This window comes from Chelonia mydas, chromosome 6, assembly GCF_015237465.2.
Source record: "Chelonia mydas isolate rCheMyd1 chromosome 6, rCheMyd1.pri.v2, whole genome shotgun sequence".
Lineage (NCBI taxonomy): Eukaryota > Metazoa > Chordata > Testudines > Cheloniidae > Chelonia > Chelonia mydas.
Genome location: NC_051246.2, coordinates 51,256,110 through 51,271,249, shown reverse-complemented (window position 1 = coordinate 51,271,249; position 15,140 = coordinate 51,256,110). Strand labels below are relative to the sequence as shown.

General features: G+C 43.5%; 1 protein-coding gene across 14 annotated transcripts in view; it reads right to left on the bottom strand.

Annotated features, from left to right (window-relative positions):
* PPFIA1 (PTPRF interacting protein alpha 1) overlaps nucleotides 1–3,966 on the bottom strand; it is an 89,908-nt gene extending 85,942 nt beyond the window's left edge. For 5 of the 14 annotated variants that reach the window (XR_006291491.1, XR_006291490.1, XM_043548506.1 and 2 more), the window contains exons 1-2: nucleotides 2,412–3,964; nucleotides 685–948 (exon numbers count right to left, since the gene is read on the bottom strand). Coding sequence is in view for 11 of the 14 variants with exons in the window: in XM_043548506.1 (XP_043404441.1) it covers nucleotides 685–948 (264 nt within the window). In the remaining 3 variants the exon portion in view is untranslated. Of the gene's footprint in view, nucleotides 1–684; nucleotides 949–2,411 lie in introns of all 14 variants that reach the window. The other 9 variants (XM_043548502.1, XM_043548504.1, XM_043548501.1 and 6 more) reach the window with 4 other exon arrangements.
* Between the last annotated feature and the right edge of the window lie 11,174 nt (nucleotides 3,967–15,140).

Genomic DNA, 15,140 nt, shown 5'->3' with positions numbered 1-15,140 from the left:
GGCACGCAAGCAGCTCTGTGTGGCTCTTGCCCGCAGGCACCGTGCCCCCCAGCTCCCATTGCTCTGTTCCCGGCCAATGGAAGTGCAGAGCCGGTGATCAGCACGCGGAGCCCCGTGCCCCCCCAGGAGCCAGAACTGCTGCTGGCACTGGTTATTGCAGGGTTGCAGCTAAAGCCGAGCAGCAGGGTTCCCAAAAAAAATAAATAAATAAAAAGCAGCAGTAAGGTGCATAAACACTGCTAGTCATTCCTGACCACACACTACAATGCCTATATATCACAACACATGATACAAATTCTTTGGTAATTTGCCTCCCCTACAGAGGCGAAAAGCTAATACTTCAGTGGAAGGCAAAAAAACAAACCCAACCCCAACATGCAATTATTGAGCTAAGTCAATTCTGCAGTGTTCTGAGACTTCTGCTCCGCCATGGCACCACAGTGCGCATTAACACAGTATCAGACCTAACCTTTCAAAGTTTTTGTTAGACGTAGTTTAAAAGATACATACAGAATCTCCTAGGTCTTAAATAAAAGCCACCAGAAAGGCCTACTTTCCGTCCAACAACCAACCTATATGTGCTCTCTGGAATATTTTATTTCATTCACACACATTGTAAAGTATAAAAAAATAAAACGAACACTAAGATTATTAAAAGATATCCGCCATTCAAAGCATCCATACCTGTGGAAGTGCAGTATTGAGCTGTCTCTGCAAGGAATCTCTTTCATGACTGACTTCATGTAGCTTGCCCTGGGTCAATACTAGTGTTTCTTGAGTCTCTCTTAGTGTGTCCAGAAGTCGATCCCTTTCCTCCAACATGGATACCATTAACTGCTCAAAATGGGAATCAGCATCCGACTGTAAAGGAGAGCCTGAACTATGGCCTCCATTTCCCCCTGAGGGAATCTCTGCCTCGCTGATGGTTGGCATCACCTCACACATCATCTTGAAATAAAAGATTCAATGTAAAGTTATTAATAGTAACCGAAAAGTGCAAAGAGTACAAGTCCAAACAAAATGTCGGTAAACCAATATGCACAATGACCCTGCCTATCCAAGAAGAATTAGCATCCACAATACATCATCAATTTAGCTTCCCCAGTGATACCAACACTAGAGGCTGACGTAACTTAGGTGTTTACCGCTATGTCATGTACTATTACAGAGATGCAGTGTACAATGAGCCAATTCATTGAAGACTCAGTTTTGACAAATATTAGTGATTTTCCTGCAAAACTGTATTTCTATAGTACTACTTGTGACCTCATTTTCTAAGAGATTTATGTTTTTTTCTTTTTAAACTGTAGCTAGTACCTTCAAAAAGTACTGAAGCCACACACAGCCAACAAAAAAGATACAGTTAAACCAATCATCTACTGTACTGCTCAGCTATTTGGAAAGAGCAAAACATGGTTCCCCCAAACTCGTGAAACTCTATTCTGACATCAAGACAACTGGATTAATTCATGACAGAAAGCCAGTACTTTGATCTTGTTATACTGGCCATACAATCTCTACTGTAGCAGTTTGCTGCAAGAAAATTAGCAGTAGCACATTTCTGTATCGGGATACAGCAACTGGAAAATCAGACAGATTAGCCCAGGGGAAATTAAAACCAAATTAAGGATCTGAAAGGACATTAAACCTCTCAGGTAATAGTACTAAAACAAAACCAACAAGGCTTCAACATGTGCCTGCAGTACATTATAGGCTATCACTGTAGATACCAATAGTAAAAGTTACCTGTAAAGAAAAACAGACTGAGGCACAGAAATTTAATAAAAATATGAGAGTATTTTTGTGCTATCATCCTTAATAAATGGTGAAAAAAGTAACAACGCCTTACAAGAGGAGCTTAAACTTGGAAAATCATCAATTTAAGTAGAACCCTACAGCCCGTTTTGAATGCTCAGCCATCATGATTTCGAAACGGAACTTGGAGAAATTTCTGTTCCTCAAATTTAAATGCAATGGAAACGAGAAAGCACTGTTATTCAGCATTAGCACTGAGCCACTAAGACCTCAGGAATTCTTGGGACAGAGTGTGCCTTAACCTTCTTCACAAGCTTACAAGAATAATAATCTATTTGCAAACACATACAAGCAGTGAAGCAATCAATGTTCTTATAGGGGCTGAAAAAGTACATTGCACACTCCCCCCATGCTTTCAACTACTATATAATGAAAACAGACTTCATACTTCATCTGAACATCTACATCAGTAAAAGTTTATTTGTCTCCAAATCTGACGAATAAACTTTACATTTCAGAATTAATTTGAAGATCTCATTCTTGGGAAGAAAGATTTTACAATGCATTTCAGAGATACTGTCTCACTATTTAAAAAATATATATATCATGTTAAACCATCAGAGGCCCTTTATTTTAAACACCACTAATTTATTTACCTTGTTCGAAGAAACAAAATGGCTTGAAAACAGCCCCCAAAATTCCAGCAACACCAGATCTTTCTTGTTCTTTTAGCAGCTTTGTGTGATCCCAAAACACCTTTCAGACTGTAGAGCAGCCATCCACCTTGGGTACAATGTCCATTTACTAAACAACCCCACACACAAAACGATAAATAAACTTGCTGAGCAAAGTATAAGTCCAGTAGGAGCAGCAATGGTTTCAACCGGCCAGTGAAGTCCCCAAGGCAAAAAAGAATGGGTGCAAAGAAACCAGTCTCAGCTTCCCTTCTCTCTACTGATGGCCCACAGTTCCTGCAACAGCCCGGGTGGGGGAAACATGTGCAAAGGCAAAGCCACTTCTATCCTGCTGGTGCAACAAGCTTCAACAGTGCATGGTTCAGAAATCCCTCTAAGGTCACAATGGCACTATTCAAAAGAGTAAAAATAGAAAGAAAAGAGGGGATAGCTCTTCTTGTGGGGAATTTGGAAAAGCTCTCTCTTTTCCCCCCTCTATTAGTAACGGTAGGATCCTTTCCTTCCCTCGGTTTCCTGGGTCTTCTCTCACACATTTATAATCCCAGTGGTGGGTGCTGCTGGATGCTGTTTTGAAAGTGGGGTGGGGCTGTTGGGGTATTTGTACTTTCGGTTATTGTTCCCTCCACTTACCCTCACACCAATGACTCTTGAGAAGAGGCTCCGGCGCTGAGATGTCCTGATCCAGCCCAGTAACCAGTCCCCTCTAAAAACTAAACAAAAGGGTATCCCAGAGGCGGGGGGCACAGGTGGGGAAGGCGGGTCCCAGGGCCCAGAGACTAACTGGGGGAAGAGATCGATGGTTTGGAGCCGAGGTCCCTGCGGTGTTGGGGTTGTTCTCCTCTCCCCAGAGGCCCCAACCCCTCAGGAGTTGCGAGGGTGGATTAGGGAGCAGATAGGCGGCTTTTCCCCTGCCGGAGGCCCCAGGGGAGCGCCGGCTTGGGGAAAGGCCCCTTTCCCGGAGGCCTCGCTCCCCTGAGCTGCTGGAGTAGTCTCGGCTCCCAAGAGCCTTAGCGAGGAGTCGGGCTGGGGCTTCCCGGGTCCCGGAGGTGGGAGCTGAAGTTGCAGAGGGGGCCCGGCCGCCGGGGGCTGTTCTCTCTCCCGGCTCCCTGGGGCAGAGGTTGTCCCGGCGCTGGGATCTCTCCTGGTCCGGTCCGGCCCGGCTCCGTCCGCCGCCGCCGCCACCTCCACGGTGGCCGGTGCGGGACTGGCCGAGGCCGGGTAGGTGCCGCTCCGTGTCCCGGCGGCGGCTGGGGTGGGCAGGCTCCCCTCACAGCGGCCGGCCGGGCCCCGCACCCACCGCAACTAGTACCAGCGCCGCCGCTGCCTCGCGTTCCCTCAGCCCCCGCCGCCACTCTTCCCGGCGCCCTCCGCGGCTCGGGCCCAAATCAGTGCGGGTCCCACAATGCACCGCGCGGCGCCAGGGGCTCACGGAGCTGCTGTCCCCTTTGCGGGTCTGCGCCACGCTGGGAGCCTGCCGGTTCGAGACTCTCCTCGTCCTCCCCCCACCTAGCGGAGCCCGGCCCGGCCTAGAGCGCTCAGTAGTGACGTGCCTCTGCTGTGTGCACAAACCGCGCTGCTGCCCTGCGCGGCTGGGGCGGGACCAGGGTTGTTCAGCCAGAGAGTCGGTGGTAGGGAGGGCTCAGGATGGAGGCAGCATAGTCACCACGGGAGGGGCTGGGCAGTGAGCGTGAACAACACTGAGGTGTGTGTTGTGCGTGTGGCAAGGCCGCCTGTTCGTGCAATACAGGGACAAACGCTGATTTCTTCCTTCCAGCCACGGTGCATGGCAAGTTCTCAAACTTTTGTACTGGTGACCCCTTTCACATAGCAAGCCTCTGAGTGCAACCCCCCCCTTTATAAATTAAAAACACTTTTAATATATTTTAGATTATAAATGCTGGAGGCAACACGGGGTTTAAGGTGGAGGCTAACACCTCGCAACCCCCTGAGGGGGTCGCAGCCCCCAGTTTGAGAGCCCCTCTGCTAGGCATTAGAGCCACTGCCCTGAGGCTGCCCACTTGCTGTCCGCTGTACTGTTCACTGCTGGACATAGGCCTGGCTGCCGAAACCCATGTCAGCAATCCCCCAGCTACTCCTTGTTCTCCAAACTGTTAGCTTTTATTTAAAATAATAAGGATCATCCTACACTTAAAATTGTACCAATATCACTATATCAGTTAAGGGGGTAATTTTTAATCAATAAAATCCCTAGTGTGGATGAAGTATTGCCTTGTTATATAAAGGTGACTTATGGCACTTATTCCCTTTCCTATATGGGAATAGCTATACTGGTATAAAGCACCTTTATACCTACATTAGTGCATGTACACGGGGGGTGGGAGGTGTACTGCTTTGACTATACCAAAACAGTTAAAGTGGGACAACTCTCTAGTGTAGACAAGCCCCAAAGACTCTAGCTGTTACAGTTGTGAAGAAAACCTCAGAAACATGAACAGAGTTCTCTTGGTGACTGCAGACTGCCTTGAACGATAGTTCAATTGGGCATGACCTGCCCAATTCATGTGACTGAGGTTCAAAGGGTATATTTCCAGAGCAACTAGACACCTGCCGTGGTGGACCAGGCCATCTGACTTGGGCTTGCAGCCCTCAGGCTGTGGGGCTGTTACATTGCTGTGTAGACTTCCTGGCTCAGGATCAGTGTAGGACCGTACAAGGTGGGTGGGTCCCAGAGTTCAGGCTCCTGGCTGAGCCCAGAAGTCTACACCGCCATGAAACAGCCCAACCCCCATGAGCCCACATTGGCTGGCACAGGCCAGCCAAAGGTGTCTAGTTGCTGGGTAGACAAACCTGAAGATGCTGATCATTTAAACGTCAACATTGTTAACTGTTTCATTCCTCCTACCCTCTTGGAGTCCAAGCATCTACAAGAAGTGGTCCATAGATTACAAGGCCAGTAGGAAATCAATGTGATCATCTAATCTGACCTCCTGTATCACATAGGCCATAGAACTTCCCCCAAATAATTCTAAAATCTTTTAGAAACACATCTAATCTTGATTTTAAAATTGCCAGTGATGGAGAATCTATCAAAACCCCTGTTCCAATGGTTAATTACCCTCTCCGTTTAAAAAAATTTATATATATTATATATACACACACACCCCTACCTTATTTCCTGTCTAAATTTGTCTAGCTTCCACTTCCAGCCATCTGATCCTGTTACACCTTTCTCTGCTAAACTGAAGAGCACATTATTAAATACTTGTTCCCAATAGACTGTCACCTTCTCTTGCTTCTTGAGTCTATCACAGTGAGGAATGTTTTCTAATCCTTTAATCATTGTCCTGGCTGTTCTCTGAACCCTCTCCAATTTATCAACATCCTTCTTGAATTGTGGAGACTCGAACCAGACACAGCATTCCATCAGTGGTTACCCTAGTGCCAGATACAGAGGTAAAATACTCACTACTCCTACTTGAGATTCCCCTGTTTACACATCCAAGGATTGCATTAGCCTCTGCTATACCATTGCACTGGGAGCTCGTGTTCAGCTGATCAGCTATCACAACCCCAAAATCTTTTTCAGAGTCACTGCTTCCCAGGATAGAGTCCCCCATCATGTAAGTCTGGCCTACAGTCTTTGTTCCGAGGTGTATATATTTACATTTAGCCATACTAAAACACATTGTTTGCTTGCACCCAGCTTACCAAGTGATCCAGTATCAGTGATGTGTCCTCTTCATTATTTACCATTCCTTCAATTTTTGGGTCATCTGCAAACAATATCAGTGATAATCTGATGTTTTCTTCCACATCATTGATAAAAATGTTTAACACCATAGGACCAAGAACCGATCCCTTAGAGACACCTGCTCGCTGATGATTTCCCATTTACAGTTACACTTTGAGACCTATTAGTTATCCAACTTTTAATATGTCGCAGCTTAATTATTCTAATTTTTTAATCAAAATGTTTTGCCGTTCCAACTCCAACATCTTACAGAAATCCAAGTATAATCAACGCTATTTCCTTTATCAACCAACTTTGTAATTGCATCAAAAAATATTAAGTTAGTTTCCCAGCATTTATTTTCCATAAACCCATCTTGATAGGCATTAATTATATTACCCTCCTTTAATTCTTTTTTAATTGAGTCCTATATCAGCCACACCATTTTCTTGCCTGGGATCAACCTTGGACTGACAAATCTATAATTATCCAGGTCATCCTTTTTAAATATTGGCACAACATTGTCTTTATTCCAATCTATTGGAACTTCCACAGTGTTCAAAGACTTATTATACATCAGCATTAATGGTCCAGCGATCTCCTCAGCAGCTTTTTAAAACTCTTGGGTGCAAGTTATCCAAACCGTCTCATTTAAACATGTCTAACTTTAGTTGCTGCACACATTCTCTTGAGATGCTAGTTGAATGGAGAGAACTTCATCATCTGTTTTTTCCTCAGATATGGAACAGAAATATTTACTGAACACTTCTGCCTTTTCTGCTTTAATATTTTTAATTCTACCATTCCCTTCTAGTAGTGTCCCAATACCATTGTTGGGATTCTTTTTGTTCCTAATATACGTAAACATCTTATTGTCCTTAATGCTGTAGGCCATAGATTTCTCCTTACGTCCCTTTGCTTTCCTTATCAATTTCTAGCTTCTGATTTATTTTTCTATTTCCAATTTTTTATTTTATTAATAAATGTTGCAAGAAGGTTTCCCTGCTCCACGTTGTCAGCCACACTGCTCTGATTCCTCCTCTGTGGCTTCATACTACCTTCCCTGTTGGAAAAGGCTAGAGCTGCAGAAGAGAATTAATTCTGCTTCTAGCAACATTAACTCTCTCTAGCAGTCTATTGATGTTGGAAGGGAGCATTTTGTCTACTTTGTTTATCAGCTTCCCCTCAATTCCAGATGACCCCAGTTCCATCATTCTCCCTGTCCCACAGATCCCTGGCTCCACAGATACTTACGGGTGCAGAGGCTTCTAGGAAAGGAGGAGTATGTAGAATTGACTCCTTTCTCCTGATATTTTTTGAGTTGTATCTGCCATTGGTATCCCGTTTGCTTCTCTTTCACACATTGAGTAGAGGGAAGCATATATGCCATGATTTTTGTATCAGAAGCTCTTAAATACAACAGTTAGAGGTGCACTGTAGAAATACCTTAGGCCCTGATCCTGCAATCAGACCTATGCACATGAAACCCTGCCCCTCATGCTGTACCACACTGAGCTAAGTTGGACTCCACATAGGCATAAGTGTCTGCTCCTGGGCAGCAGATTTCAGGATCAAGACCAAAATTAGAAACCTTTGTATCAAGTAATATTATAGTCTGTACGCAATACCTATAATGTATATTGGATATAAAAACAATGCAAGTCCTAGTTATTTTCATGTTTTTACAAAGAGTATATTTTACAGATTAGTGTTCCTATTCACTCTCTAATATATCAAGAAAAATACCAAAAACTTAACCAGAGCATATAAATAGGCATTGCATGAGGAGAAGAAAGCCTTGGCACCTTAGTTCCCTATAATCAAAGGAGTTTTACACCTCTCTTTGCACAAGATCAGCAAGCTGGCTTGGTAGTTGGGTGTATCTCAATGAATAATAAGATGTTGTTATACTTTTAGCCATGTCCACATAGAGCCATTCTCTGTGTCAGTGAAAAAGTAATCAGCACAATGAATCCCACATGTTAAATGTCTTGTTCAGCTGTTTCACCACAAGACAATCATATAATCAAGTTGAAACAAGAGAAGTTGGGAAATAGGAAGAGGAAAAAGCCTTCTTTTCTTGGTCACATGGTAAATTAGATCTCAGTGTTTATCAAGCTCAGCAAAAGAGCAACTCCTACCACCCTCTTTCTCTTATAGTCCTACCTAGTTTTACACAATAAGGTCATTGGGTTCAGCTGTCCAATGAGAACAGACACCTGTTTCAGTATAAGAGTCCAGAGGAAAGGTTTTAACCCAACCCGTCAGCTATAATATAGAGCATGCAATCAGAATCTGAACAGACAAAAAGGGCTGTTCTTTCATGGCAGTATATAATGGTATCTATGCCTTAAATTCAATTGCTGCCCACATAGTTCACTGTGGTTCAGTTGTATTGAGATTTTTCTTTTTGTGCCTCAAAGCCACCCTCTTACATAAAAGATCCACTGGGAAATCAAAGATTGCATGCATAGCTTTTTCCCCTCTGAGTTGAGCTTAAAGTACCTTATTTACCCCTTGTCTTGTATAGATGACTTTGACTTATCAGGAAAATGCGTTTTGTACACATTTCAAAGTCATAGCCTGCTGAATTGAATGGGTAGAGAGAATAGGTTTGCCAACAGCACTGATTATTCTTTTGTTAATAGATAGATGTGACTTAGACTCTGCCCTTGCTATACAAGATGTATCTTGAAGTAGGTAGAAGAAAGATCACACTTTAGGGAGAAGGAATAAGAGGAGAAGAAGCCTGAGGGTAACCTACAGACAAGAGGACAGAATTAATGGTAGTGTCCATTTATAAAGATAAGTGCATTCAAATGTAGGTCAGCCCTTTGGCTATAGAATTCAAGATTTCCAGAAACTAGGGTCTTATTCACCTTTCATTTATATCAGCTCTGCACTGATGTAACTCCATTGATTTTTCTGGAGTTGCTCCTGATATATACACTAGTATAAATAAAGTCAAAATCAGGTCCACTAAAGAATTGCATTTTTGAGCTGGATGCATGTCGTATAAGCCAAGGGAAAATAAACAACAACAAAAAAGGACACATCAATATCATATATTTTATTTGATTTAGCTAGAGCAAAAAAAAAAAGCCCAGGTTTCTGGTGATCTCTTAATATGCATGAAAGATGTTCTTTTCCAATTTTTCCCCCAAAATTGAACAAAGAAATTTGTGGCTAAAGTTTCAAAGGTATTGGATGAGCTTATAGCCTTTATTTGATAGGAAATCATGCATGGCTAAAAATCCTGCGATATTTTCAAAACGGTAGTCCCCATTCCTGCAATGAGAACTGTATAGGCAGTCCCAAGTGCAGCCCTGCTGAACATAAAGGGCCCTTTGCCTAGGGGTTTGCTTGTGTGATTCTCAGTTCAGGACTGAGGTCTTATTACTTATCCCTCTCAATTATAAATCACAAAAGTATCTCCAAACTGGGAAGATTTTTAAAATAAATAGTTTTGATTTAACTCAAAGTAAGCATCCACCAAAATTCAGTAATATGTACTAGACTATCAGGAAGGAAATTTTAATAAATGTTAATCAAATAGCTTTTGAAAACATGAAGTTTAAAAAAACAATTTAAAAATTCAAACAATTATAAATGAGGGAGGTAAGATTGTACAGTGGATGTGAAGAATGATCCATTTCTTATTTACTTTGTCACATGCATTTTCTTCATTTAATTAAAATTTACATTTTGGAAGGGCCAGATGCGTGCACAAGCATGTGACAGCAATGATAATTGAGAATAACAATAAAACAAGAAGTGGCTAGAGGTAGGATTTCAGAAACAGCTCCAATGTGCCATGGTTCTTGAATAACTAACAAAATGCTCAAATGTTTGGGAGACATTGCAAAGTGTGTTAGTAGCAGAAATAAACCAAAATGAACATGAAAGAAGACAGAAATAAACAGTTGTGTTATCAAGCTATAACTGCTTATTGCTTTGGATTCAGTCATTATTGCTCATTTTTGATTTATTAATTTTAATTGGACTAAAGTTAACCACCTGTGTAAGTATTTGCAGGATTTGGGCCCAAAATAGTAGAATGAAGAGAAATGCAATGATGTTCTCTTAGAGCCTGATCCAGCCTGCACTGAAGTCAATCAAAACTCGTATTGATGTCAATAGTGTAGATGAGGCCCTTGCACTAATAAAATCCATTAATTAAAAAAAAAAAAATCAACCCCCCAAAAAACTGGTATTCCTATTGCTCCATTCATCTCAAAGGATACCAAAGCACTTTACAGATTTGGGCACTGACCTTAAAGTGAGCTCTGTGGAAGCGAAGTCTTGTGCCCACTCAGTCTTCAAACCAATGAGGCCCCAAGAGGGTGCAGGGGTCAGCCTGTATGGAACTCCCTGCAAGATTTGGGCCAAATTTGTAAAGTGCTGTGAAATCCTTTGGGATGAAAGGAGTTGTAGAAATGCAAGTTATTATTTTAATACTTATACATGAAGTTAGTCTACATGTATGTTAGTCACGATGAAGTGAAAAGGATTTGCATGAGTGAAATGTTGCACCTGTGTAGAGTTCTGTTGACTTCAGCAGGACTGAGGAAATAAGGCTCCAGCCCTGTGGATCCCTTTGGAGGATTTTGCAGGATCAAGTCCACAAACTGACATACAATCTTCACACACCACCAAAATGTATCCACCTCAGTAGCTGTTGAACAGGGCCAAGCAACACTACACAAAATTTTCTTTTCCCTAATCATTCTCCTTTATAGTGAGTTTAGGCATTAGTTGTAACCATAGTAGTTAAACAATTTTCAGACAGGCTACATATGTTGTTTTTGCTCTGGGGTGAAAGTCAGTCTAGGGACTTACTGGTACGGGGCTGGGCTGGGGCCGGCTCTGGCCCCCAGAAGGGGCGGGGCCTCAGGCAGGACGGGCGAGGCTGGGGGAGGTCATAGCCAGCACCGCTCCACCCTGTACCGGAAAGTGCCTCTTTCCCCCTCCCCGGGGTAACAGCAGCAGCCAGGGGCTCTGGCAGCGGTTTAAAGGGCCCTGGGCCCTTTAAATCATCCCCAGAGTCCCGCCACCGCTTCCCCAGGGCTCTGGCAGCAGTGCTCCTGTGACGGGGCTCCGGCCGCCATTACCACCCGGGCCCTTTAAATTGTCCCCGGAGCCTGCCGGAGCCCTGGGGAAGTGGCGGCGGGGCTCCGGGGACGATTTAAAGGGCCCAGGGCTCGGTGGCCGCTACCACCTAGGGCCCTTTAAATCGCTGCCACCCCAGGGCTCCGGCAGTGGGGCTCTGGCAGCAATTTAAAGGGCCGGGGGCTCCAGCCGCTGCTGGGAGCCACAGCCCCCTTACATTGCTCCTGGGGAAGCCTATCCACCCCGGTACGGTGCACTGACTCTTGCCAGTACGCTGTACCGGCTTACTTTCACCTCTGGTTTTGCTTCAAAGGACACCAGCAACCTAAACATTATATTTCTGTGACTGATTGTAAATTTACTAGTTGTAACACCTAAACCAGTGGTTCTCAACTCTGGTCCACTGCTTGTTCAGAGAAAGCCCCAGCGCGCCCCAGCACATCCCTTGGCCCACGCCGCTTTCTGCAGCCCCCATAGGCCTGGAGCGGCGAACCACAGTCAGTGGGAGCCACAATCGGCCAAACCTACGGACGCGGCAGATAAACAAACCGGCCCGGCCCACCAGGGGCTTTCCCTGAATGAGTGGTGGGCCAGAGTGGAGAACCACTGACCTCAGCTTTCTATAAATTAAAGAGGATGAGGGGAAATAATAACTATTTTTACAGTGGAAGGCCCCCTTATTGACTTAGGGCCTGATCCAAAGTCAATTTAAGTGCATTGGATAGCATTTTATGTATAGACAGCATTCTGTGTTGTGGGTTCTTCACACCACAGCAGGGAAGAGAAAAAATTTTCTAAAAACAAAACAAAAACACAACCCCAAACACCAGACAGTGTTGTTATAGTGGCAGGTTTTGTAGTTGAAACTTAAAAAAAAAAAGTTAAAAGGACTAGCTTTGAGGATGATAATATCCCTTTATTAAAGGAGCATCATTTGTGTGAAATTATATCCAGCAGTTACTAAAGTCATATAGAACTGAATTGGATTGAAACATCCACCTGTAGATTCTTTTACTAATTCCACTATAATATAGCCCAGACAAAAGAACCTTTTGGTGCAAGTTTTCGGTTCACATGAAAATACTGCTTTACAAAAATTGTTTCTAGGAAATCCATTAATTCATGTACATATGCAGTGGACACTTTTTTTCCCTCCATAATTTCAAATTTTTGCCTAGAAATTTTGGCTGGACATTTCTGATTTGTTGAAATTAAATGGCTACTATAGTTCAAAGCCATCAAAGAGAACACAGCTACGCCAGGAAATCATAACAAGCACTGTAATGGATAAAAATTTTAAAAAGCATGGAAAAAAATTCAACTTGTGGTGACCGCAATATACTTGGCCAAAAACGACCTCACCTTCCAAGATGATCCCAAGGTTCCTAATGAAATTACAGTATCTGCAATAGCTATGTCCCACTAAACTGCTGTCAAAGGAAGCTCACCTCTAACACTATTGTCTTGTAACAAACAATAAGAAATTCTATCTTGGCTATATTAAGGTATAGCCAAACTATTTAAATCTGAATTTTTCCTTGAGCATTTGGACATGAAGGCGGCTGCTATTCCAGGATCTGACAGGTCAAACATAAGTATGTTTGAGAATCATCCATGTAACAGTGAATACTGAGGTTATAACATCTAATAGTAGCTGCAAGTAGCAACATACAGGCTTAAAAGAATTGGAACCAGAAATAGAATCTTCAGGGACGACAATGAAATTTTAAAAAGGGCAGATCTACTGTTATCAGAGAAACAAAATGAGGCCTTTGGGGATGGTTCTCTAGTCAATGCAAAATAAATTTGAAAAAAAAAAGTGAAGGAAACACAGCAAGCATGTCTTCTCTCCTTTGCAGAAAATACCTGTACTGTTTGTCAAAGTTGTAGGGATTTTGAATGTTTGCTTGTATGTTTTCCATTTATTTTCCACTGATCATAGCTTTTCTTTAAAATTCCTTTTCTGCTGGCTGCTGCATGGACCTGCCCTAACCCTCCATCATAAATTAAACATGCCCCAAAGGTCTATGTATTAAATTTGAAATTTAAATACACTTCTCTAATAATATGGGGGGACATATCAGCTGCAGATCAGTAACTTGGTCTTCTATGTAATGTTTTTACATCATTGATTGAACATTGCCTCTGTCATACTATAATTTTAAAAATGGGCTATTTATAGTGAGTGAAATTTACTTTGCATTCATGAAACCTGAATAAGTAGACAATGTGGATGAAATCTGCAAGGGCTATAATAGGTAAAAATCCATCACTCCCCAACCCAAAGCCAGAGGACTTGCAGGACAGCCCTCTCCACAATGGTCTCACACACCCCCACCCATACCCCCACATAGGAGCTGGAATACTGGCTGGCCCCTTTCCCCTTGCTACTTGAATGAACGGTTAGTGCCACTGGATCAATGTATTTTTTTTTAAATGCAGGTGGCTGGTTGGCTGAGTTCTAGTTTGAAATTATTATTGTGATGCTGTTGGAATAATACTATATTACTTTTTATATATTATGGTACCTAGAGCCTTCCATGGGCATTTTTTTATTATTTGTCTAAATAAATAAGAAAAATAAATAGTAGATCCAGTAGCTCCTTTTGTGGCCTGCCATCAGTGACGTCCTCTGTATTGGCCTGACCAGAGCCACCCTCCCAGCACACAGGGAATAAAGGGACCTCCTGTATGGTTCCTCCAACCAGGTGTCCACCACCAGCATAGTGCACATGGAGGATTTAAATAATGAGGACAGCCTTGTGCAGACCATTGGCACAAAGTTGGATTTCATTCACTATGCAAAGGCATAGAAGATAGATACCAGTATATATCCTCTCAGCCATTATGAGTACATTCTATAGTTGCACCTTCTGTGCAGACATATTATCTGACTGTTTAGAATGTATCTATTCCAAAGAGACTACCCAGTGCCCCACAAACCTAAAACCCTACCTTTTGACACCAATCTTTCAAATACACAATTGGATTTCAAGCCAGATAGCCAAGTAACTAGATTTCTATTTTTAATTGATTTTAGGCCAGTAATATATCTAAGAAAATAATCCCCAAGGTAAAAACTCACTGAAGCCTCCAATTGACTCCTTCCTCAGTCATTGGTTTCAGGATAGCCTCTTCCCAACTGCTGCTAGGGACGCATCCACTTATGAATTAACAGCTAGCATTCAGAATGAAACAAAGCATGTTTGGATAATAACTGCACATCCTCATTTTGGACTACTAGCACTCTGCATTTCTACTATCAAATAGTTTTGTCTATATTTAGTTAATCTTCTTTGCAAATTAGAAGTGTGTACTCCAGGGTATCTGTCACAGTGCGGGACTCACCCCTGCAGCGCCTCCTGCTGGTGGTCTCTAAGGGAATTAGCTCACCAGTCTCCAGTGCACCCTCTGCAGGCCGGTGTCCTGCTTGCTTCTGTGTCCCTCCCAGACCCCAGTGCCCCTTTTACCCAGGGTGCTGCCCCCTGGCAGTACCCCCATGGTGTCTGGGTCTCCCCTCCCCAGGGAACACCCCACCCGCTATCCCCACCTCGCCTCAGTCTTTGGCTACTGCCAGTCACCATTGAGCCACCACACACTGGGGCAGACTGTAGTATATAAGCTAATCATCACAGGCAAGGCTGGGGTTTGGACCTGCTGCCTCTGCCTACTCATCAGCTCCCCTGTTGCAACCCCAGTATCCTATCTTAGGCCATCTGCTAGGCCTGCAGCCTGGGGCTTTTCCAGTCTGGAGCCTCCCAGCTCCTCTGGCCTTCCCCCACCCTGCTTGACCTCTGGTACCCTGGTACGCTCCCCAGCAGCCAGGCCCATCTCCCTCCACAGCTAAAGGAGACTCTCTGCTCCTGGCCCACCGCCCTCTTATAAGGTCC